At 43.9% G+C, this 25000-nt stretch overlaps 2 protein-coding genes and 1 pseudogene across 2 annotated transcripts in view; 2 read left to right on the top strand and 1 right to left on the bottom strand.

The window, feature by feature from the left end:
- Positions 1-1440: 1440 nt before the first annotated feature.
- LOC127001110 (cancer-related nucleoside-triphosphatase homolog) lies at positions 1441-9257 on the bottom strand. The gene is made up of 5 exons (XM_050865281.1): positions 9091-9257; positions 8102-8264; positions 5262-5358; positions 3643-3837; positions 1441-1798 (listed from the first exon to the last, which is right to left on the bottom strand). The coding sequence occupies exons 1-5, from the start codon at positions 9131-9133 to the stop codon at positions 1721-1723; spliced, it is 576 nt and encodes a 191-aa protein (XP_050721238.1). The 5' UTR covers positions 9134-9257; the 3' UTR covers positions 1441-1720.
- On the top strand, positions 2821-3030 carry LOC127001411 (U2 spliceosomal RNA; annotated as a pseudogene).
- Positions 9258-17994: 8737 nt separating the features above from the next.
- The window catches only part of LOC127001111 (uncharacterized), a 16299-nt gene continuing 9293 nt past the window's right edge, over positions 17995-25000 (top strand). Inside the window, exons 1-2 of the mRNA XM_050865282.1 lie at positions 17995-18139; positions 22350-22661. Coding sequence (XP_050721239.1) covers positions 22439-22661 — 223 coding nt within the window. The 5' untranslated portion in view covers positions 17995-18139; positions 22350-22438. The remainder of the gene's footprint in view (positions 18140-22349; positions 22662-25000) is intronic.

The raw sequence follows: 25000 nt of genomic DNA, 5'->3' as shown, positions 1-25000 counted from the left end.
TCCTTTCCTCACACCTCCAATCCTCTCTCTCCGATAACCTCATTCGTTCCCTCATTCCACCATCACGCTCCTCTCTATCCTTCTCCTTTCCTCCTGTCATGTTAATTCTTACCTAATACCTTTGAACCTCACAATCCACTCAACTCGACTCCTTTTGATCGTCTACTGCGTCCCATGTCACTCCCTTACGAGGGGCTATTACACTGGGCAAATTTTCCGTGGATCTTCAGTCAAACCACGATTTCCGCTGGCGTGGTTCTCATATTTCCGTGGTTTTCTGACGTGTCCACGATCTTCCAAAGCTACGGTAGAGTTCCTTGAAGGACGACGGCATTACTCACCATCATCATCAGCAGCAATAACAAGAAACAAATGAGAACCACGCCACCGGAAATCGTGGTTTGACTGAAGATCACGGAAAATTAGGAGACAGACAAAATATGAATGGAAGGAGGAGAGGAAGTGTTGTGAAGGAGGGAAGGAGAGAAGGAGGATCAAGATTACGAGACAGACAAAAGATGGATGGAAGGAGGAGAGGAAGTGTTGTGAAGGAGGGAAGGAGGATCAAGATTACGAGACAGACAAAAGATGGATGGAAGGAGGAGAGGAAGTGTTGTGAAGGAGGGAAGGAGGATCAAGATTAGGCGACAGATGACAAAAGGAGAGAAAAGTTGGTTGGAAGGAGGAAAATGAAAACGGACAGGAGGAACATCAAGGGGGCGAGAAAAGTCTTAGCAGGAACATCAACAGAGCGGTGGTAGAAGGCTGAGGGATGCCCGCCGCCGCCGCTGTGAGAGAGAGGGACAGTGAGGGCCGTGCCGATACCAGGCGTCACTCAGGGCTTAGGAAAGGTAATGCGGGTATTAATCTTCCCTCCCTTCCCTTCTCCCTGGCCCTCCACTCCATCCATTCCCTTCCTTCCTTCACTCAGTTCTTTTCCCCTGCCGTCCCTTCCTTTCCATTTATTTTCTTCCGCTCTCCTTACCTTTTTCTTTGCTATAAGGTTTGCCAAGAGAAAGGTCAAGTAATTTCTCATACAAGGTCATGAAGGAAAAGTTGCCGCCCCTAATCATTGCTTTTCTGCCAGTTAGCAAAGAGAAAAATTATAGCAGTCGTGAGGTCTTGTTCTTCTTCTTTTTTTGTTCTTTTTCAATTTTTTTCTTCTTTGTGGTCTTTTTTTTCTTTTCTTCCCTTTTTTCTATTTCTTAACCTCCTTCTTCTCCTTCTTCTTCCTCTTCATTTACCATCTCCACATTTTTCAAACCATTTTTCAAACCCGGCACTAAACATTCTCTCTCTCTCTCTCTCTCTCTCTCTCTCTCTCTCTCTCTCTCTCTCTCTCTCTCTCTCTCTCTCTCTCTCTCTCTCTCTCTCTCTCTCTCATACCAACACACACACACACACAAACACATAGTTGAGTGGATTTCACTAAACAAGAAGCAGGCACATGTGTTTTTATTAAAGCTCAGCAAACATCACTTCTTCATAGAGGTTCTTAGGTCCTGTTGTTGGCATCAGCAAACATCACTTCTTTGTAAAGGTTCTTAAGTCCTATAGTTGACATCAGCAAACATCACTTCTCCATAGAGGTTCTTAAGCAGTGTAGTCAGTGTCAGCAAACATCACTTCTTTGTAGAGGTTCTTAGGTCTTATAGTTGACATCAGCAAACATCACTTCTCTGTAGAGGTTCTTAGGTCCTGTAGATGGTGTCAGCAAACATTACTTCTCGAGAGAGGTTCTTAACGTGCTAATAATCTTCTCCAGGACAGCCGGGTCGTCCCTGTTGGCTCTCGTCAGCTGTGGAAGAGGAAGGAACACATGGAAGTCTTGGGAAGTACAAAGCACATCTCCACCCTGTACAAAATTTCCTACAGGTTTGTCAGACAGAAGGGAAAGTAAGAACACATCCCATCCATACAATTTTTCTTCCGGTCCATCAAGGGAAAAGTACAGCCATGGACAGACACAGACAGACAGAGAGAATCAAACTACAGAAGAGAGAAAGAACATGAAATGGAGAGAAGGAAAAAAATCAAGGAGAGAGAGAGAGAGAGAGAGAGAGAGAGAGAGTGTCCCACTTACAGTTTTGCTATAGGTTTGTCAAGGGAAGGGAGGTCAAGTAATTTCTCATACAAGGTCATGTAAAAAAAATTGTCACCCTCAATCATAGTTTTTCTGGCAAAGAGAAAATCATAGTAATCATGAGGTCTTGTTCTTGTTCTTTCCTTAATTCTTTTTCTTCTTTTTCCTCTTCTCCACCTCCTTCTTCTACTTCTTTTTCCTGTTCTTCTTCTTTGTCTTATTCTTGTTCTTCTTGATATTATTTTTTTCTTTTCTTCTTCTTCTTGTTTCTTCTCCTTCATCTACTTCTTTTTCATCTACCTCTTCTTCTTCTTCTACTTCTTCTTCTTCATTTACCATCGCCACATTTCTCAAACTACATCGTACATTAATGATTTCTGCGCTAGAGTCCGCTCATCGAGATTTGCCACACAACTTCATATTTGCCTCCCATACCATCATTATAACACAAGAGGCATTAATCATGTGTCTGGCAGTGACGTACATCTTTTTCTCCACTCACTGGTGGTAGGGAGGGGTCCCTCCCTCCCTTCCTTCTAGAGGGGGTTGAGTTTGTATTGCCTTGAACAATTTAGCCTAAAATTTCACCTACATCCTTGTGTTTCCGCCCATTTTGGCTGCATTACGTAATGGATGGAGAACATAGAGGAGGCCAGCAATCACTGATCTTTACATTGCTGTGCACAGTAATAAGGAAATTTGCAAGCTTAATGACTGAAGCTTAGAACAGTGAGCACCTTGATCCACTGATTTAAGGCTAAGATCAAAGTGTAGTATCTGTTCTTATCAGCTTAATATCTGATACAATCCCCATGTGGGATCTACGATATTAATCTGATTTTTGGACTATGGCGAAGTGCTAGGGGCTTGCTCCACCTTGCTTGGTCACACTCCTTAAGGAACAACCAGGGAAACCAAAACATTTTTCCATAAAAGCAGGAACATCTTTAGACGATAGCTTGACGTCACTCCAGGAATTTGAAAGAATGAACCCACACTCTTCTTGGTGATGTGTCGCTGCGTACAGTGCAAGAAACTTTGCAACATGACCTTGGCTGCAGGTCTTACTGCGTGCAGAAGAAGCCACTAATAAATGACCTCCAAAGGAAGAGGAGGCTTCATTTTGGCCAGCAATGTAAAGATCAGTGATTGCTGGTATTGCTTTGCCTCCTCTATGTTCTCCATCCATTATGTAATCCAGCAAAATGGGCAGAAACACAAGGATGTAGGTGAAATTTCAGGCTAAATTGTTCAAGGCAATACAAACTGTCAACCCCCACAGGAGGGAGGGGAGAGATGTAGGCTCTCCTTCCCTCACACCAGTGAGTGGAGAAAAAGATGTGCGTCACTGCCAGACACATGATTAATGCCTCCTGTGTGTTAATGATGGTATGGGCGGCAAATATGAAGCTGAACGGCAAATCTCGATGCACGAACTCTGGTGCAGAAATCACCCATGCACGCTGTACATCCACCACCACATATACTCATCCACTACATCACCTCTCCAACCCACCACCCACCCACCACTACCCACTCCTCCCTTCCCCAAGCCTTACATTGACCACCATGAATGTTGGGCTGCTCCTGATCTCCTCCACCAGGGCTATGGGCTTGCCCTTGGCGATGGGGATGGTGGCCAGGAGGGTTGAGGAGGGGTCCGCGATGGCCTGCCTCACGCCCCTCACAAAGCCGGTGCTAAACATCTCCATCTTCCCTATTTCATCCAGCACCAGGACGGAGGGTGTTGCTCTCTGGGGGATGCATAATGTAGGGTTAGCAAGATAGGGGATTTGAGGTGGAATTACAGTGGATGGAAGGGAAGGGATGGGAAGGGTTGGGATGAGAAAGGATGGGAAGGGAAGGGATGGGGTGAGAAAGGATGGGAAGGAAATGGAAGGGGATGGGATGAGAAAGGATGGGAAGGAAAGTGATGGGATGAAAAGGGAAGGGGAGGGATGAGAAAGGATAGGAAGAAAAGGGAAGGGAAGAGAAAGGATGGGAAGGAAATGGAAGGGGATGGGATGAGAAAGGATGGGAAGGAAAGGGATGGGATGGAAAAGGAAGGGAAGGGAAGGGATGAAAAAGGAAGGGAAGGGATGGAAAAGGAAGGGAAGGGAAGGGATGAAAAGGGAAGGGAAGGGATGGAAAAGGAAGGGAAGGGAAGGGATGAAAAAGGAAGGGAAGGGATGGAAAAGGAAGGGAAGGGAAGGGATGAAAAAGGAAGGGAAGGGATGGGATGGGATGGGAAGGGACATGTTCTCTGCAGGATAGAGACTGTTGTTATAGCATGTTAGGGGATGAAACAGGGACTTACATTGTCTCTATCCTTTCTATAACTACCAGGATAAAAAATATCTGATTACAATAACAAGGATGAACAGACTTGTTCTCCATTGCAAACACAGGTTAGGCACTCAAAACATGAATACTATATACTCAGCCTCTCCTTGTAGTACACAAATAACCAGGGAAGAGCATTATCTGATGTAACAAGGTCTACACCATAACAGCCTGAGATACTTATTTCCTGCAGTCCTGAAATTAATAGCAGTGACCTAGTTAATGCCTTGGATGCGGATTTCCTACAAGAAGACCTCACCAAGTTTAAGGAGTGGAGCAAAACGTTGCTGCTATAATTCAATGGATTACAATGGATGGGATGGGATGGGTTAGGATGAGAAAGGATGGGAAGGAAAGGAAAGGGAAGGGATGAAAAGGGAAGGGGAGGGATGAGAAAGGATGGGAAGAAAAGGGAAGGGATGAGAAAGGATGGGAAGAAAAGGGAAGGGTATGGGATGAGAAATGATGGAAAGGGAAGGAAGGGAAGGGAAGGGAAGGGATGAAAAAGAAAGGAGGAGCACAGAAGGGCATGAAAAGGGAAGGGATGGGATGGGATGGGATGGGAAGGGATGGGAAGGAAAGATATGGGATCAAAAGGGTAGGGAACAGAAGGGATGAAAAAGGAAGGGAAGGGATGGAAAAGGAAGGGAAAGGAAGGGATATCTAGCATACCAATAACACATGGGAAACACTCCACTGTTCACCACAGAGGCAGAGAAAGACCTGGGACTATACTATGTTACCAGGCTACCAGTGAAACCCAAATCCGTGCCAATCGCAGAGGACGGGTTAAGAGATGTTGGGGTAGAGCACAGTGCTGTTGAAGGGAGCGTACCTGAGTCTGCAGGAGAGGCAGGGCCAGGGACTCAAAGGACGCCACATCAACAGCATAGTTACCAACCCGAGGCTCTCGCCCTCCACTGCCCTCAGCCCTGTCAGAAGTATTGATTTTATTAGGATGTGTTCACCAGTCTGTCTGCTTCATCCCAACCAGTACTCATATAAGGATAAAAACTAAAAATGAGTGTAAGTCAAGATCAGCAAACTTTTTTTCTTGATCTTTGGAACTGTTAATCTTATTCTTGGGTCAGTATTCAATTTTTTTTTTTTTTTTTTTTTTACAGCAAAGGAGACAGTTCAAGGGCACAAAAAAAGTAAACATTAATAAAAAATAAAAAAGCCCGCTACTCGCTGCTCCTAAAAAGAATCCAAAGAGGTGCCCGAAAGATAGGTCAGTTTCGGGAGGAATGAAAAAAAGAGGTGAAAGAATGTAAATGCCACCAAACTCTTGCATGACAAACCAGGACATACTCACAATCCCTCACATCTACCCCTTTTCTGAGCCCCCAGAGGCCAGCAGGAACAGCGCCCCAGGTCTGAGCAATTTTCTTTTCCAGATGACAATGTTCAAATGTGAGGAATGCAAACCAATGAACAAACACACCATGAGGTAGAAGATAAGGTGGCGTAGCAACTGTAATATAAAGCGATAACACTGTCCAAGCAGAGAGGAATGCAAGGGAAAGTAATGCTCTGTCAGTAGAAAACAGCCTCTTAACTGCAGACCCCTTACCAGAAGACATCACCAAAGCTACAGGAATGGAACAAAAAGTGGCTGCTACAATTCAATGAAGAAGAAGGTAAAGTCTTGCACCTTGGGAGGGGATATCCAGCATACCAATACCACATGGGAAACACTCCACTATCAACCACAGAGGCAGAGAAAGACCTGGGACTATGTTACCAGGCTACCAGTGAAGGCCAAATCCGTGCCAATCACAGTGAACGGGTTAAATGACTTTAAAATTGGAAGAATCAACAGAACAGTGGAGTTTTTCATGTTAAGCTTCATTAGGTATGTACATATTTAGGTGCTTTACTGAAGTAGATAACAGTAATCAAGATAAAATAGTCCTGGCTGGATATGCAAGCAATGAGCAGTACTAGTCTAGGCACGGACGCCCTGAGGTGTGTCTGTGGAGGAGCTAAAACATGTTGTGGCAATACCATGGTTTATGAGTGCCTTACTTTACAAGTGTTTTCATTTATCAGCACAAAATATTCACTAGAAATTAAGGACGTACCAATACCGAAATTTTGACCGATACCGATCCCGAGACCCCAATATTTGACCGATACCGATACTGATACCGATACTTGTGCACTGATTTTTTATATACAACAATTTCAGCAGCTAAATGGCAATATCAAATGTTAAGAAAAAAAAAGACCCACTACTCGCTGTTCCACCATAGAAGGGAAGTGTTAACACCCACCCCCATGAGTTTCGACAAGGGGCGAGAGAGGAGGCGCCTCATGAGGTCTAGTTGACTCAGCTAGGTTAGCTTTACCTTAATTGACATACATTTAGGCAGAAGACTGTGAAGAAATCCCCAGACCCTGGCAGCGTGCCCTGAAGCAGGGCAACCGTCTGACTGACTTGAGGCAGGTAAATGAGGCGAGTGGAGGGGCTCCGCCAATCCCGCGCCGAAGCTACAAGTACTAAACCTGTATTGTATGCGTCCGCGGTACCAAACGCTGCACTGTATACTAAGTATTATATATATTTGTTTTCAAAGTAATATGAATCTTATCATTTAAAGTGATGAAAATTAAATCGCGGAAAATTCCAAACTATGAAGTATCATGGTACTAGATAATTACACTTTTCTAATACTTTTTCAACAATTTACAAAATCCAATTTCTGTTGAACAAAATTATTTGTAACAAGTGACAACCGATGTATAAAACTCCTTCAAGTATCGGTAGTATCGGCAGAAAATCAGCCAATACCGATACTCTTAAAATGTGCCGATACCACTGATACCGATACATCGGTACATCCCTACTAAAAATGCCTTGGTTGAAGAGCGATTGCTTGGTGTACGAGCATCCTGTTTGTACAAGTCGAAGGCGTGAGCGATGGTTCCCTTTGTTCACCACAAGCCAAGAGTGCTCAGAGCGGAAAACAGTGGGAATGGGGTCTCAGTCCACGCTGTGCTCCCACAGAGGTAGCACCCACGCGTTTGTGAACACTACGTTTATGGTCTAGTGTGCGATCTTTGTGTTTTCAGCATCACAGTGTGCGTTCATTTGGTTTGCGAGCAAAATTCTGGAACGAATTAAACTCATAAACCAAGGTATGACTGTATCTTGGAAGGACAAAACTTCTGCAGCATAAACAGAAATGACCTGAGGCCGTATTCTTAAATCTATCAACTCCTCAGTTCACCTGATTGAAAAGCCTCTCGTAGAAGTTGCTGGAGTTTTCGTGGACCGTTTTGTGGTCCCAGTTATAGTTTTACATGACTTCTGCACCATGGACAGGAAAAACACCACCCATGAAAACCCGGTTAATCTTCCCTGTGGCCTTGGGAAATGGTCGCAATGGGAACCCGATACAATTAACCCCTTGATTGCAGATTTCCTACAAGAAGACATCACCAAGCTACAGGAACGGAACAAAAAGTGGCTGCTACAATTCAATGAAGAGAAATGTAAAGTCATGCACCTTTGGAAGGGAAATCCAGCATACCAATACCACATGGGAAACACTCCACTATCCACACAGAGGCAGAGAAAGACCTGGGACAATATGTTACCAGGCAACCAGGGAAGGAGAAATTCGTGCCAATCGCAGCAGACGGGTTAAGAATATGGACCCTGCATCTCACCTCTGCCTGGAGAGAACACCGGTGCGGCCGCTCAAGGTGACCACGTCAAAGCCAACCCTCTTGCCCCCCTGCCGCACCTCCTTGGTATAGAACCCGCTACACGCCACCTCAGCCTCCTGCAGTTGACCCACGACCTTCTGGACCAGCGTTGTCTTGCCCACGCCTGCACAATAGGAGAAACATTGCAAGGAAAAGAGGAACCAGGGAGGGGAAATACAGGAACTAAGGAGACAATAAAATAACACTAACAATAACATTAATAGAGGCCATACAAAACAAAGCTGCAGGATGGGCCAGACGTGTTTACAGACACACCACATCAGTCACTTTGCTTAAACAAGACATAAAACTAGACCCATCAGCAACACGGAAACAAATACACAGACAACAAACGGTATATAAAATCACAAACAATTTAGTAGACATAAACAAAGACACTTATTTACACCCGACAACTACGCATACACGATCCACTAGAGGCAGCCACAACCTTAAATACCACACTTGCCAGACTAACACAAGTATAATCAAATATTCATTCTTTCCCCGCAGCATCCAAGAGTGGAATCATCTCCCATCTCATGTTGTTAACAGTCCCACTCTTGACACATTTAGGAATAGGATCATCAATCATTATCTCCCTAATCCTGGCCCTTCACCATGTCCCAATACCTTCCCTCATCCTAACCCTTATCCTAATCCTGTCCAGGATCCTTGAATCCCCTGCACAACCCCCGCATATCATGCCACCCGAGAGTGGCCCTCTGCGGGGGCCCTAGAAATTAAATGAAATGAATGACAGTGTGACACTCTGGGAAAGTGTCAGGCAGCTGAGAGAGAGAGAGAGAGAGAGAGAGAGAGAGAGAGAGAGAGAGAGACCCATAAAACACTCCGAAAAACGAAGGAGAGAGAGAGAGACTACCTGACCCCAAAATATTGAAGAGAGAGGTATCAATAAACGCGACAGTCGCCTTAACTCCTGCCCTCACCTGGCGGCCCCGTCACTGCCACGTGCCTGCAGGCGGAGGCCATGGCAAGACACTCGAGGTCAGTGTGTGGAGCAGCGGGAAGGCGTGCAGGGCCCGTTGGTTTGCTATCAAAGTCTTGGTCCTGGACCTGGCCGGTGTTTACACTCTGTCTTGGTCCTGTTCTTGGTTTGCGGCTTTCTCTCTCAGTAAAAGTAAAAAAGCTAAAATAGAAAAATCTAACGACGGAGAAACAATGCACATCATAACGTGTCTTAGCCATACAACAAGAGAGTTGTGGGGCCAATAATAACGCCAGAATAACACTCGTAAGTTTTGGAAGGGGCTGTTTAACTGGGGCTGGCGGGGTTGGGGGCTAGAATGGGGCTGAATGTCTGAAATTGACCTACATGTTGACAATACCTTATAACATAAAAATCAGAGTGATTCATGCATACCTGTAATGCCCCGTGATTTTATTTTTCTGTTTTTCTATTTTCCTACACGTCCTCTGCGTGTATCGAAACACACGAGAAATTAATCAAGACAAGGAGAGGGTATTCCCCGGCTGCCTGGGATTGAACCCGCGACCAGCGTGACGGGAGAGCCACTCCTTACCGAGTCGGCCAAAGAGGTACCCCCCTGGCTAAGTGCGTACCTTATGGGAGGCTCGTTCATCAGGCCGTCGCCGCACTACATATCTACTAGAGATATGGCAACACCTACGTTCCTACCCGGACTCTCGATCGCCTTAAGCACATCAAAAACCTAAAAGGGAAACTAAGTATAATGTGCAATTTTAGACAATTGAAAATTCCGGGAATTCCCGGGATACCGGGATTAGGACACACCTGTCAAGTCTTACGTATTTTTACGTAAGTCTTACGTACGTAATTTCGGTGATTTTCAAGTCGTACGGCGTAAGTTGAAAATCTTACGTTTTTTTATCCGCTTGCGATGTAGATTTTTTTAATGTTTTTTTTTTTTTTTAACAGAGAGCATCAGTGATCGAGCTGCTGTAGGTTCACTGCAGCTCATTGATGCTCTTTAAACACATGACACAGTATGAACACCACATAATGAAAAACAGTAGGACCTACTGTTTACAAAAACCTTTGTAAACAGTACTGTTTTTCATTATGTGGTGTTCATACTGTGTCATGTGTTTACATTGTGTTTTCATTCTGCATTTGTTTTGAAACAAATAAATAATGAATGACAAAAAAATATGGTTTTCTTATGGTTTAATTACCGTTTTATACGCAAACTTATGGTCTCTAACGCAAAATCTTATGGCAAGACACCACAGTAGCTTGACAGGTATGTTAGGACTAATTCTATCCCAGAATCCCGGGACAAAGAAAAAGGTCCAAAACGACAATCCCCTCGGCCCCACAGTTCACACGTTTGAAGAGTCTCTCGTAGACGTCCCTGGGATATTCATGGACTATTTTGTGATCCGAGTGATAGTTTTACCCGACTTCTGCACCATGAACGGGAAAAATCACCCCAGAAAACCCGGTTAATCTTCTCCGTGGCCTTGGGAATGGTCGTAACGGGAGCCCGATACGTTTAATATGGACTTCAGTGACGAGGTGATGGTGGATGGCTGTTGGGTGTGCTGTGTTATGCCGGCAAATTGATGCTTCGGACATTGATTATATTGATTGATTGTGATTATTATTGATTTATTTGTTTTGTTTTCGATATTTCTTACCTCTGTTGCCGTTGTCTATTTTCGGTGTGCTTGTTTTCATTTGACACGGCAATGAAAGGAAAGATTAAGGAAATAAGTAGCCTAGAGGGGGAAAGGGAAGTAGATAAAGAAAAGGAAGAAAAAAAAGACTACCTATGATTCTAACGTCAAATTTTTTTTCTGATTCTCTCTCTCTCTCTCTCTCTCTCTCTCTCTCTCTCTCTCTCTTCCATCTCTTTTTCATCTTTATTTTCTTCGTACATATTCCTCTAAACCTCCTCTTCCTCTCTCTTAAACATCCTCCTCATTCACCTCCTCCTCACCTTCTCACGATTTTTTTTTACCCACAAAGCATCGCATCGCAGTCTCTCATATAAGACCCCATTCACAGTGTGCCGACTCTGGGCCACGACAACCCAGCGACTTCTATGCCTCCTTCACACTGTGCCGACTCTGCATCCGGCGATCGTTTCTAGACCTCTTTCCGACCATGTGCGACCCTTTCACATCCTAAGTCTATATATACCAAGTCAAGTAACTCTGCTTCAAAACTGCGACCGGTACGTGCAGGAGGCGGTTTTGGGACGGAGCAGCGGGATGACGTCACTTGAAGCCCAAAAAAAAAAATACCCGCCAGTTCAGGGGTGACTAAAGTTGGGGCCGTATGTTCCCTCTGTGCATTCTCGCCTCCTTTCACCGCGCGTTCGGGCAAGCCACTGACGAAAAAATGTCTTTTTATTGTGCTATTGCGTGACTGTAATTCCATTGCTTATATATACAAACGGCGGTGTGGGGTGTGAGGGAGGGTATGTTGAAGTGATTGATTTAAATTAGTCCGCCTTTAATTCTTTGTTTTCTCTAAATCTCTCTTTCTACATTCTCTAGTTTGGCTCCAAGCAGTGTCACTCATAAACCACGCCTCGGCCGTGTCTCCTCCCACAAACCTGCGTATGACTTGACTTGGTGAATATAGACTTAATTAGTTCACATCAACATTATTTTCACACCCAAGACCTCGTGTACCCTGGGTCGCCGAGTCGTCGTGTCCCAGAGTCGGCACGGTGTCCTCCTCGATCCTCCCTCCCCACTCAGGACGATAATCACACTTGCTGCCGTCGGGGATAATAACACTTGAGTAATTTGCTTGTTTCGGAAGTAAAAGTGAGTATGCGTGGAGATACGTGTTATCGTGGTTGAGTTAATGAGTGAGTGAGTGAATGCGTCAATGAGTATACTACCTACGGGAGTGAGTTTGTGAGGTCATGGTGAATCTCTCTCTCTCTCTCTCTCTCTCTCTCTCTCTCTCTCTCTCTCTCTCTCTCTCTCTCTCTCTTCCAGTGTTTTAAGGGTTTCTCTCTCTTCTGGTGTGTTGGGGTCTCTCTCTCTCTCTCTCTCTCTCTCTCTCTCTCTCTCTCTCTCTCTCTCTCTCTCTCTCTCTCTCTCTCTCTCTCTCTCTCTCTCTCTCATCAGGCAAAGCGTAGATATGAAGAAAATATTGCAGCCAACTGTAAAAATAATCCGAAATCCTTCTTCAGTTACATAAACAACAGAAAGGCGATCAGAAGTGGAATTGGACCTTTAACAAACAGCGACGGTGCACTAGTGACTGACAGCCAACACGTTGCAAACCTATTAAATAATTACTTTTCCTCGGTGTTTAATAATAACAGTCCTCCCACCACCACCACCAACACCAGTACTAATGTAAATCCCGAGCATGCATTGTCTAACTTTGAAATAAAACCCGATGAAGTCCTTAAAGCCCTCAAATCACTTAAAACAAATAAGAGTCCTGGACCTGATAAAGTATATCCAACTCTGCTGAAAGACACAAAGAGCGAAATACTCTCCTCCTCACAACCGTATTCAATATGTCCTTGCGACAAGGCATTGTCCCTTCAGATTGGAAAAAGGCTAACGTGACACCGATTTTAAGAAAGGAGACAAAAAGTACCAGGTAATTACAGGCCCATTAGTCTAACTTCGGTTGTAGGTAAGCTACTTGAGGGCATAATTAGAGACAAAATTGTGAGTTACCTTGAAAGCCACTCATTAATTGGGGACTCACAACATGGCTTCCGAAACAAAAGATCCTGCCTGTCAAATCTATTAACCTTTTATAACGACCTCTTCACTGTTTATGACGTAACCAAATCACTGGACGTAGTCTATCTTGATTTCCAGAAAGCGTTTGATAAAGTCCCGCATCATAAATTACTTTACAAATTAAAGCAAATAGGTATTGACGGTCAGGTAAACCAATGGATCGCGAATTGGTTGAGCAACAGACAGCAAAGAGTAGTGATTGACGGATTTAACTCAGAGTGGGCGCCGGTCACTAGTGGCGTCCCTCAGGGCTCGGTTCTTGGCCCAGTGCTCTTCATTATTTACATCAACGACGTGGATGTTGGACTCAATAACCGCATTAGTAAATTTGCAGACGACACAAAGATTGGTAACTCGGTTCTCACTGACGAAGACAGGCAAAGCCTCCAAGAGGATTTGCACAAAATTTCAGCTTGGTCGGATAGATGGGAGATGCCCTTAACGTAGACAAGTGCCAGGTCCTTCAAGTTGGAACGAGGAATAAGAAGTTTGATTACGAGATGCGCGGCGTTAAACTCAAAAGCGTTCAATGCGTCAAGGACTTGGGGGTCAAAATCGCGTCAAACCTCAAATTCTCACAGCAATGCATCGATGCAGCAAATAAAGCGAACAGAATGTTGGGCTTCATTAAAAGAAACTTTTTATTCAAGAATAAAGAAGTAATACTCCCGCTCTACAACAGTTTAGTCAGACCCCACTTGGAATATGAGGTACAGTTTTGGTCTCCCCACCATGCAAAGGATATTGCAAAATTAGAAGGTGTTCAGCGTCGGGCAACGAAAATGATCCCTTCCTTGCGCAACAAATCCTACGAAGAAAGGTTTTCTACCCTTAACGTGTTCTCTCTTAAGAAACGTCGCCTCAGAGGAAAACTGATCGAATGTTTTAAAATACTTAATGGTTTCACGAATGTAGACAGATCAACATTGTTTATGATCGATGACACTTTGCGCACGAGGAACAATGGCGTAAAACTCAGATGTAGACAAGTAAATTCAGACTGCACCAAATTTTTCTTCACCAACGATGTAGTGCGAGAATGGAATAAGCTCCCATCATCAGTGGTCCAGTGTAACACGATTGACTCCTTCAAAAATAAGCTCGACCGTCACTTCCTTCAACTTAATATCAACTAGAGTAGAAATGCAACGTTTTGGAGTCTTCTGATTAATGTAAAATCACTTATCTCTCTCTCTCTCTCTCTCATCTCTCTCTCTCTCTTCTCTCTCTCTCTCTCTCTCTCTCTCTCTCTCTCTCTCCTCTCTCTCTCTCCCACTCTCTCTCTCTCTCTCTCTATCTCTCTCTCTCTCTCTATCTCTCTCTCTCTCTCTCTCTCTCTCTCTCTCTCTCTCTCTCTCTCTCTCTCTCTCTCTCTCTCTCTCTCTCTCTCTTCTCTCTCTCTTCTCTCTCTCTTCTCTCTCTCTCTCCCTCTTCTCTCTCTCTCTTCTCTCTCTCTCTCCTCTCTCTCTCTCTCCTCTCTCTCTCTCTCTCTCTCTCTCTCTCTCTCTCTCTCTCTCTCTCTCTCTATCTCTCTCTCTCTCTCTCTCTCTCTCTCTCTCTCTCTCTCTCTCTCTCTCTCTCTCTCTCTCTCTCTCTCTCTCTCTCTCTCTCTCTCTCTCTCTCTCTCTCTCTCTCTCTCTCTCTCTCTCTCTCTCTCTCTCTCTCTCTCTCTCTCTCTCTCTCTCTCTCTCTCTCTCTCTCTCTCTCTCTCTCTTCCAGTGTTTTAAGGGTTTCTCTCTCTTCTGGTGTGTTGGGGGTCTCTCTCTCTCTCTCTCTCTCTCTCTCTCTCTCTCTCTCTCTCTCTCTCTCTCTCTCTCTCTCTCTCTCTCTCTCTCTCTCTCTCTCTCTCTCTCTCTCTCTCTCTCTCTCTCTCTCTCTCTCTCTCTCTCTCTCTCTCTCTCTCTCTGTCAGGCACAGAAGGCGAGTCACATAGAATGATCGAATTTCTAGAAGAAAATTATCTAAGCCAAATGGTTTCTGAGCCAACTCGACAAAATAATATACTCGACCTTGTTATAACGACCCAAGATAACCTTGTCAGTAGTGTCACGGTAGGAGAACACCTCGGTTCTTGCGATCATAAATTAGTGCGCGTCGACATTAAAGCTCAATCATCAGTGACTGAAAATAAAGTAAAGGTGCCCAATTTCAAAAGAGCTAACTTCGTAGAAATCCGACAAAAACTAACAGAAATACAACTATCAGATGACGGCAACGTAGAGGAAGCCTGGCTAAGCCTTAAAAATCACTTACTCACTCAGCAGAACACATTCGTCCCCTTGTGCGAGAAGCGAATTAACACTAATAAAAGCCCACCGTGGTTTAATAGCGAAATTAAACAATCAGTCAATGAGAGAAAATTGTTTTACAGGTTAAAGAAAGAACAAAGCACGCCTGAGAACATTAGACTCTATAATGATGCCAGGCGACGAGTAAAAGACTAGTAGGTCAGGCAAAGCGTAGACATGAAGAAAATATTGCAGCCAACTGTAAAATAACCCGAAATCTTTCTTCAGTTACATAAACAACAGAAAGGCGATCAAAAGTGGTATTGGACCTTTAACAAACAGCGACGGTGCACTAGTGACTGACAGCCAACACATTGCAAACCTCTTAAACAATTACTTTTCCTCGGTGTTTAATACTAACAGTCTTCCTCTCGCTACCACCAACACCAGTACTATTGTAAATCTCGAGCATGCATTGCCTAATTTTGAAATAACAACCGATGAAGTCCTTAAAGCTCTCCATTCACTTAAAACAAATAAAAGTCCTGGACCTGACAAAGTATATCCAACTCTGCTGAAAGAAACGAAGAGCGAAATACTCTCCTCCCTCACAACCGTATTCAATATGTCCTTGCGACAAGGCATCGTCCCTTCAGATTGGAAAAAGGCTAACGTGACACCGATTTTCAAGAAAGGAGACAATCAAGTACCAGGTAATTCCAGGCCCTTTAGTCTAACTTCGGTTGTAGGTAAGCTACTTGAGGGCATAATTAGAGACAAAATTGTGAGTTACCTTGAAAGCCACTCATTGATTGGGGACTCACAACATGGCTTCGAAACAAAAGATCCTGCCTATCAAACCTATTAACCTTTTATAACGACCTCTTCACTGTTTATGACGTAACCAAATCACTGGACGTAGTCTATCTTGATTTCCAGAAAGCGTTTGATAAAGTCCCGCATCATAAATTACTTTACAAATTAAAGCAAATAGGTATTGACGGTCAAGTAAACCAATGGATCGCGAATTGGTTGAGCAAAAGGTAACAAAGAGTGGTGATTGACGGATTTAACTCAGAGTGGGCGCCGGTCACTAGTGGCGTCCCTCAGGGCTCGGTTCTTGGCCCAGTGCTCTTCATTATTTACATCAACGACGTGGATGTTGGACTCAATAACCGCATTAGTAAATTTGCAGACGACACAAAGATTGGTAACTCGGTTCTCACTGACGAAGACAGGCAAAGCCTCCAAGAGGATTTGCACAAAATTTCAGCTTGGTCGGATAGATTGGAGATGCCCTTTAACGTAGACAAGTGCCAGGTCCTTCAAGTTGGAACGAGGAATAAGAAGTTCGAATACGAAATGCGCGGCGTTAAACTCAAAAGCGTTCAATGAGTCAAAGACTTGTGGGTCAAAATCGCGTCAAACCTCAAATTCTCACATCAATGCATCGATGAAGCAAATAAATCGAACAGAATGTTGGTCTTCATTAAAAGAAACTTTGTATTCAATAATAAAGATGTAATACTCTGCTCTACAACAGTTTAGTCAGACCCCACTTGGAATATGCGGTACAGTTTGGTCCCCACCATGCAAAGGATATTGCTAAATTAGAAGGTGTTCAGCGTCGGGCAACGAAAATGATCCCTTCCTTGCGCAACAAATCCTACGAAGAAAGGCTTTCTATCCTTAACATGTTCTCTCTTGAGAAACGTCGCCTCCGAGGAAAATTGATCGAATGTTTTAAAATACTTAATGGTTTCACGAATGTAGACAGATCAACATTGTTTATGATCGATGACAGTCTGCGCACGAGGAACAATGGCGTAAAACTCAGATGTAGACAAGTAAATTCAGATTGCACCAAATTTTTCTTCACCAACGTTGTAGTGCGAGAATGGAATAAGCTTCCACCATCAGTGGTCCAATGTAACACGATTGACTCCTTCAAAAATAAGCTCGACCGTCACTTCCTTCAACTTAATATCAACTAGAGCAGAAATGCAACGTTTTGGAGTCTTCTGATTAATGTAAAATCACTTAGGTTTAAGGACAGACCACCAAGTCTGGACCATGGGGTCTGTGTGGTCTGATTTTCTATGTAAATCTATGTAAATCTCTCTCTCTCTCTCTCTCTCTCTCTCTCTCTCTCTCTCTCTCTCTCTCTCTCTCTCTCTCTCTCTCTCTCTCTCTCTCTCTCTCTCTCTCTCTTTTCCAGTGTTTTAAGGGTTTCTCTCTCTTCTGGTGTGTTGGGGGTCTCTCTCTCTCTCTCTCTCTCTCTCTCTCTCTCTCTCTCTCTCTCTCTCTCTCTCTCTCTCTCTCTCTCTCTCTCTTCTCAAAATAACAGGTCAAAATGAAAATGCTAAAAAGAAAAAGACTGTCGTACTGAAAACCTCAATCGTAGCTGTTTCTGGCCCAAATATAAGCTACTGGAAAAAACATCATTAATTAACGATGTCGATTTTAACAACAATAAGTGAATATCGGGGTGTATATATACGTACGTGACAGTTTTGGGTCAGAGCGAAAAAAAATGCGATAATTAATTAACTTAGCTATAAAGGAAATTGATTGACTGATTGCATTGTGATAGTTTATTGTAAAGAACAAATGTAACAAAAGGACAGAAAGAGGAAATGCAATTAAAAAGACTCGAATGTCCAGATCGATCGAGTAGTGAAGGAAAAGAAAATAGGAAAGCAAAATAAAAGACAATCCATGGGACCAATTATAATTAGGTGTAGTACGTGCAGCTCAGTGTAGGGTGAAATATATGTGTGTGCACAGTGAATAGTAAAACCAAGGAGGACCCTAAAAAGAACAAGATCGAAGTAGAAAAAGAAGAAAATACCGAAAAAGAGAAGAAAAAGAAGAAGAAAAATAAAAAAAAAGAAAAAGGAGAAAATACCGAAAAAAAGAAATACCGAAGAAGAAGAAGAAGAAGAGGTGTTTGTTGACATCGTGACGTCACGTGCTGGGCGGCCGCGTTTGTGTCCAAGCCTTCTTTCCTTTTCACTAATAACGCCTGAAATACCGGTGACAGGTGAGTGTGGGAGGTTTATGGGGCTGTGTGAGTGTTGGGCAGGTGTTGGGGGCTGTGAGTATGTGTAAATATATTGAGAGTCAGGGCCGGGCACGTGTTGTGGCTTATAGGCAGCCCAAGATCACCTGGTAGTGAGTGCAGCGAATCGAGTAGAGGCACGTGTTATATGCAGTTATATACCGCTATATGTTAGTGACTGTTCCCTGTGTTGGCAGTCAGCGTTTCCGGTTAACTCACCTGCAATGGCAGTGACAGGGTAGTCCCTGTGTGTTCCATTAGTGTTGTCTCCTTCATAATGTCAGGTGTTTGGGCTGTGGGCGTGTGCAGCGAGAGGCTGGCTTTGACGGGTGTCAATATATATTTTTGGGACTGTTGAGGGAAGGGCAGCCCACTAATTTTGAGACACTGACTTTATTTATGGCCTAAATATGATGCTTTTCATTATGGAGACAGTTTTGTATTCTGGAAATCACTTACTTATTGACTTCTCAATGCCTGAATTGCACTGCCACCTCGCTGCTCCCGCCCGTCATCACTGGCCCACATAGTGGACCACCCCTGCTGCCACATCCCATCCCACGCTGCGTATTTCTCCCAGCCCATACCATGTGGCGAGTAGATTTAAACTAACCTAATTTAACATAATCTACCTAATGGGGGGGCACCCCCTTCAACCCCCCCGTGTTTTCACATTTTGCATTGTTATATCAAAATTTCGGTAAAATTCTAGTGTTTGCCCATACTCCCCCCTCACCCCCAAAACAAGCTTGGGGACCTGTGTGAATGCGGGGCTTTGGGTGGGGTACATGAAATCTGTCGCAATCGTGTATTTTTTTTGTGGGGGATGGGGGACAAATTCCCAGATCTAGGGAAATTCCCTACATTTAGGGATTTTTCCTCCCACCGCCACAAAAATAAGTGTTTGTGACGAATTTAGTGTTCCCCATACGGAAACCACGCATTCTCACTGGATCCCCAAGCTTATTTTGGGAGAGAAGTGTAGTGAACCCACCAAACGATCCTCACCTTACCAGTCTTGTGTGGGCGCGAATATCTGCCCAAATAAACCGCCTACACCACATTCATTCCCTCTCTCTAGCATCGGTGCCAGTAGGTTGTCATCTCATCGCAAGGTTTCTGTCCTGCTGGTAGAGTCTGTGGCACCAAACACGGTGTATCTTCATCGTTTATCACTGACATAAGCTAAACCACCAGCTAGTCGTGATCCGTCCAACGACGCACCTTAAACAGTACTGCGGGTTTATCTAGAGCAAGTGCAGGCTCTTGAACCTCCTACCCAAGCTGTTTGAACACGTGAATCCTGACTGACCGCATTTTGAATCTGCTTCACGGGTTCGTGTTCCCAGTATACAAGATGATTGTGGATATTGACTCCGCACCTGCAGAATACGATAATACACCTCCATACACCATAGTTAAAAAACAAAATACATGTCCCTCAACCATAATATGAAGGCGGCGCCAGTAGCAGATCCAGATCCAGCCCCTTCCCCCAACGATCTTGGGGGACCCGCGGGAAGTCGGGGTATTTGGGTTGGGGAGCATATTTAAACTACTCCAACCGAACTTTACGACCTGCTAACAGGGGGGCTTTGCCCCCCTCGACTCCCCTGCTAACCAAATGGGGGCTGCGCCCCCCCCATGAACCCCGCCCCCCCCCTTCTTAAAGTATCCCAACCGAACTTTACGACTTAACAGCTAACTGAGGGACATTGAAAGAGGTGCTTACATCCCCTTCTTCAGCATTAGCCATTACTTACATTACTGATGACGCCAAGATGGTCCGGCAGCTTCACCAGACCTGTCCTCCTCCGAAGAAGCTTCGTCACTGACCTGCTTCACGCGTTTGTACGTGGTACCAAACCTGCTTCATGCGTTCGTACATGGTACCAAACCTGCTTCACGCATTCGTTCATGGTACCAAACCTGCTTCATGCGTTCGTACATGGTACCAAACCTGCTTCACGCATTCGTTCATGGTACCAAACCTGCTTCACGCGTTCGCACGTACTACCAAACCTGCTTCACGCATTCGTACGTGCTACCAGTAAGTGAATACATAGTCGCATATGACGGTTGCAAGATTCTTATGACATAAATTACTTACTGTTTTGTAGCTTCATTATGATCTAAATACTGTAACGGGGGGCTTCGCCCCGCTCAAACCCTTCTTTGGTATGGAGAGTGAGTGAAATTGCGTGGTTTCTGTACGTTGTAAAAAAATCCCGGAATGTACGAAATTTCCCTTCATCTAAGTAATTGTAAGGAATTTCTCTACATCTAGGGTATTTTTCAAACCCCCATAACTCAAAAACTATGCATTTTTGACGCATTTCATGTTTACCACTGCATTCCCTGAAGTCTCAGTGCCCCCCTAGCCAATTTTGGTTGCGAGGGGTGAGTATGGGCAAACACTAGAATAATACCAAAATTTCTTCTAATTTCTGATAGTCATTCTTTACTGCATTGCATTCAGCGACAAAAAAGCATCCATAATATAAGTATTTTAACACTGCAAGAGGTTACTGACCCTTTTCCAACAGCCAATATTTCCATCATTGCCGCTCCTTAGGCCCCTTTCACATGAGCGGTTTCTGCCGCTCCGGCGAGCGGTAGCCGCATGGCACCTGGACATCTACGGTCAAGTGTGGTGTCTGCGGCATCTGCTTCAGTATCTCCTTCAATCATATTTGTAATCCTCTCATGAGGGATCCCACAAACAAGGCCGTCTTTCAATCTCGGAGATCAGCAGCTTCGTGTCATGATAATTTTTAATTAGCCATAACCCTGAAATTTATATGCAGATGTTTGTTGTGCAGAGGTATACAGAATTAATATGTAAGACACTTACATTTTCAATATACATTAATTGAAAGTTCATAAGATGGAAAATATAGTGCATACCAGCTTTTCCAATGATGCAGACAAAGTGGTCGTGTGCCTTTCCTCCCACTGTTGACAGACAACTATCCCTCGCCGCACGCGGCAAACACTGCATGTGTGAACGCGCCCATAGCAACACATGACCACCGAAACCACTGTGCGGCATTTCTGCCGCTGCAGTCTTGCTGGCAGTCCGGCAGGGTGCGGCTGCCGGAGCGGCAGTCCTGCCGCTCCGGCTTCGTGTGAACGCACCCATAGGAGTCAATGTAAAGCTAAACCGTCCGGCACGTGCCGCAGCGGCAGAAACCGCTCGTGTTAGTGTATTTTTCCTGCTAATATGGCAATAAAGGCAGCCATATCGTAAAATATGATGATGACCGTCGCTTCCTCTGCTGCCATGGTCAACAACGGTGTATCACATATTTATCGTAAACAATTGAGCTTAACAAATTTCATTAATCAGAATCTAATATATCCTAACCTGACCCTCCGCTGCCAAAATACGATGAGCTAGGCTGTGGTCAATAACTTTATACATCATTATTTTGCAGTTCAATTTTCCAAAAGTCATTAGTTACTGCACTGCACTGAGAGTAATAATACAACACATAATGTCAGAGTTAACCTCATGTGGGATGGAGGCTGATATGGAAATAAGGGCAGCCATCTCGTATGAGGCTAATTCTTACATTAGCTATGTGTTGTATTATCTTACTCTAGTGCAGTGCAGTAATTAATAACTTACAGAAAACTGAAGAAACTGCAAAATATTGATGTATAACAGTATAAAGTTTAAGAGTGCAGCGTAGCACATCGTATTTTGGCAGCGTGGGGGTCTAGGTCAGGTTAGGTTATATTTAGTTATGTTAGATATGCTATAGTTAGGTTGGATCAGGTTGGGTTATATTAGGTAGGAGTTAGTTTTGTTTTGGTTAGGTTAGGTTATCAGAGCCCTTTCATGAATCTCAGTAATAATGATGATAATAATAATAATAATTCGTAATAATAATAATAATAATAATAATAATAATAATAATAATAATAATAACAATAATCTAATTAGACCTAACATCACATAACAGGAGCATTCCTCCACTTGACTCCCATTTAGCCATTTCTGTGGACAATAGTAGGAAATGAAGTTGAAGAGTACACTTTGTCAGAGCAAAAAGTGTCAAGCTCTGATGTGTTGTTGAAATAAGAGAAGTCAGGTATGTAAATTTAGTAAGGTATCATGGTGGGGCCAAGGAGAGAGGGATGGAGTATTACTTTGGGTGTGTCAGTTCAGTGCAGTGCTTGTCTCCAGGTGTGCAGCGCAGGGTAGCGTGAGCACCTGCCAAGCCGGTCACAGTGATAGAGCCTCAAGAAGACTAAGAAGCTGTGTTGCCGAGGACCATGTCTGACTCCAGCAGCTCAGATGAGGAGGCGTCACGGTTCAGGGAGGTGTGTGACCCCACCCTGTGGAGGACGGCTGCGCAGGGAGCCGCCAAGAATGAAACCTGCAGAGCGGAGGCATCTGACGAGAAGCCCCAGCGCCCCAGTCAAGGCGACCAGAGGCAGGCCTTCATGCTGCTGGAGAAGATACGCACAACCCTTGCCGAGGCGCAGGGCAAGGCAGGTAAGCAAGCCAGTATTCTTAACCTGGTAGCAGCGACGGGCCAAATTTGTGACTTTACCATGTAGCAGCGACAGGCCAAATTTGTGCCATGATTTAAACCCCCCAAAATAGATGATACATAATCTGATCACAAATGCTTTGATATATATTATGAAAAGGCTTGTGTGAGGGGTGATTTAGTTCTCATTTTTCCTGCTTGGGGGGACCATTAAGAAACATGATCCCCAGGTTAAGCACTCTGACCTCTCCTTTGACCACTCTTTACTTCTCTCTCTTATAGGAGCAGCGACTAGCAGGCTTTTTTTCTATACTCTTTTTGTTGCCTTTGATTTGCTTCCTTTATTGTAAAAATCAAAAAACTTTAGGTTCTCACTACCGCTGTTTCCCAAGGCCACAAAGGAAATCAGTTGAGTTTTCATGAGTGTTTTTTCACATTCACGGTGCAAAAGCCTTATCACACCATCACTTGGCTTATAATCCTCAGGGCAAGAATAGTATCACTGTGTATCATTGTGTAGTAAGCCCTTATTCTTAGACACTTTAGGTCCTCACTGCAGCTGTTTCCCAATGCCACAAGGGAGATTAGTCAAGTTCTCATGAGTGTTCTTTCATATTCATGGTGTAGAAGTCTTGTCAAACTATCGCTAGACTCATTATCCTCAGGGCAAGACTAGTATCATTGTTTCAGCCCTTATTCTTAGGTACTTTAGGTCCTCACTACAGCTGTTTCCCAAGGCCATAAGGGAAATTAATCGGGTTCTGATAAGTGTTTCTTCACATTCACGGTGCAGAAGCCTTGTCAAACCATCACTAGGCTCATATTTCTCTCCATGGCAATACTAACACAAGCTCAATGGAAGTCTTACCAAATGTGTGTGTGTAAGCTCTGAAACATTTGAAAATATGGACTGTAGAGTTCTCTGATGCTGTCCTTAACCCGTCCGCTGCGATTGGCACGGATTTGGCCTTCAATGATAGCCTGATAACATATCGCCACCTTCGTAAACAAACCACCTAAGTCATTATTTTCTACTTTACAGGAAATCAGAAAAGAACTGTCATTATCTCATCTGGCTTAAGATTTAGGCAGAAACGAAAAGGCCAATTCTAGAACACTCAAACCCTGAATGATGAAGGCAACTATACAAAAATGGCAGTCACATGTAAAAAAAATTGATGTAGAGAAAAACCTGAAAATCGCTGGAAAATGTCTTACGCGATTATTTTGTGAGGGTGACGATATACTCCCAGGTCTTTCTCTGCCTCTGTGGTGGATAGTGGAGTGTTTCCCATGTGGTATTGGTATACTGGATATCCCCTCCCAAGGTGCAGGACTTTACATTTTCTTCATTGAATTCCAGCAGCCACTTTTTGCTCCACTCCTGTAACTTGGTGAGGTCTTCTGGTAGGGGGTTTGCAGCCAAGAGGTTAATTAAGTGGTGGCAGGTTGGCTGGATCAGTGTGCAGCCAGTGGACATTATCTTGGCAGTCTTGGGGTCTCAAACTATATTTAGCATTAGTTAGACCTCATCTTGACTATGCGGTTCAGTTCTGGTCACCCTACTATAGAATGGATATCAAAATGTTAGAATCGGTGCAGAGGAGGATGACTAAGATGATTCAGGGGTTGAGAAACTTGCCATACGAGGAAAGACTCAAACAGTTAAACTTGCATTCTCTAGAAAGCGAAAGTGCGTGGAGACATGATCGAGGTTTATAAATGGATGAAGGGCTTTAATAAGGGAGACATTCATAAGGTTTTGTTGGTAAGAGAACCGGGTAGGACACGAAGTAACGGGTTTAAACTGGATAAATTCAGATTCAACAGGGACATAGGCAAAAATTGGTTTACTAACAGGGTGGTGGATGAGTGGAATAGGCTTAGCAGTCATGTGGTGAGTGCCAATACAATTGTCACATTAAAAAATAGACTAGATAAATTCATGGACAGCGATATTAGGTGGGGTTAGATACACGGGAGCTTAGGGTCAAAGGAGCTGCCTCGTACAGGCCTACCGGCCTCTTGCAGACTCCTGCGTTCTTATGTTCTTATTGAAGATCATCCATTGTCTCTTTTCTTCTTTTTCTTCTTTATTGTTTTCTTTGTTATCATTTTTTTCTTTTCCTTCCACTTCTTCCTCCTCATCTCCTTTTTTCTTTTTCTTCATCCTCTTCTTTTTCTTCTTTATCTTTTTTAATTTTCTTTACTTTTCTTTTCCTTCTTTTTTCTTTTCTTTATTGTTTTCTTCTTCCTCTTCTTTTTCTTCCTCTCCAAGAGGATTTCCACAAAATTTCAGCTTGGTCGGATAAATGGGAGACGCCCTTTAACATAGACAAGT

The sequence above is a fragment of the Eriocheir sinensis genome, chromosome 20 (assembly GCF_024679095.1).
Source record: "Eriocheir sinensis breed Jianghai 21 chromosome 20, ASM2467909v1, whole genome shotgun sequence".
Lineage (NCBI taxonomy): Eukaryota > Metazoa > Arthropoda > Malacostraca > Decapoda > Varunidae > Eriocheir > Eriocheir sinensis.
The sequence above is the reverse complement of the archived record's forward strand: the minus strand, read 5'-3'. Positions and strand labels throughout refer to the sequence as shown.

Excerpts from the sequence above, each read along its gene's own strand:
- LOC127001110 (XM_050865281.1), bottom strand. The coding sequence starts at position 9,133 with ATGGCCTCCGCCTGCAGGCACGTGGCAGTGACGGGGCCGCCAG. Across the intron at positions 8,265-9,090 it reads GGCAGTGACGGGGCCGCCAG|GCGTGGGCAAGACAACGCTG; the intron begins GTGAGGGCAGGA and ends CCTATTGTGCAG. Across the intron at positions 5,359-8,101 it reads GGTGTTCTCTCCAGGCAGAG|GGCTGAGGGCAGTGGAGGGC; the intron begins GTGAGATGCAGG and ends TACTTCTGACAG.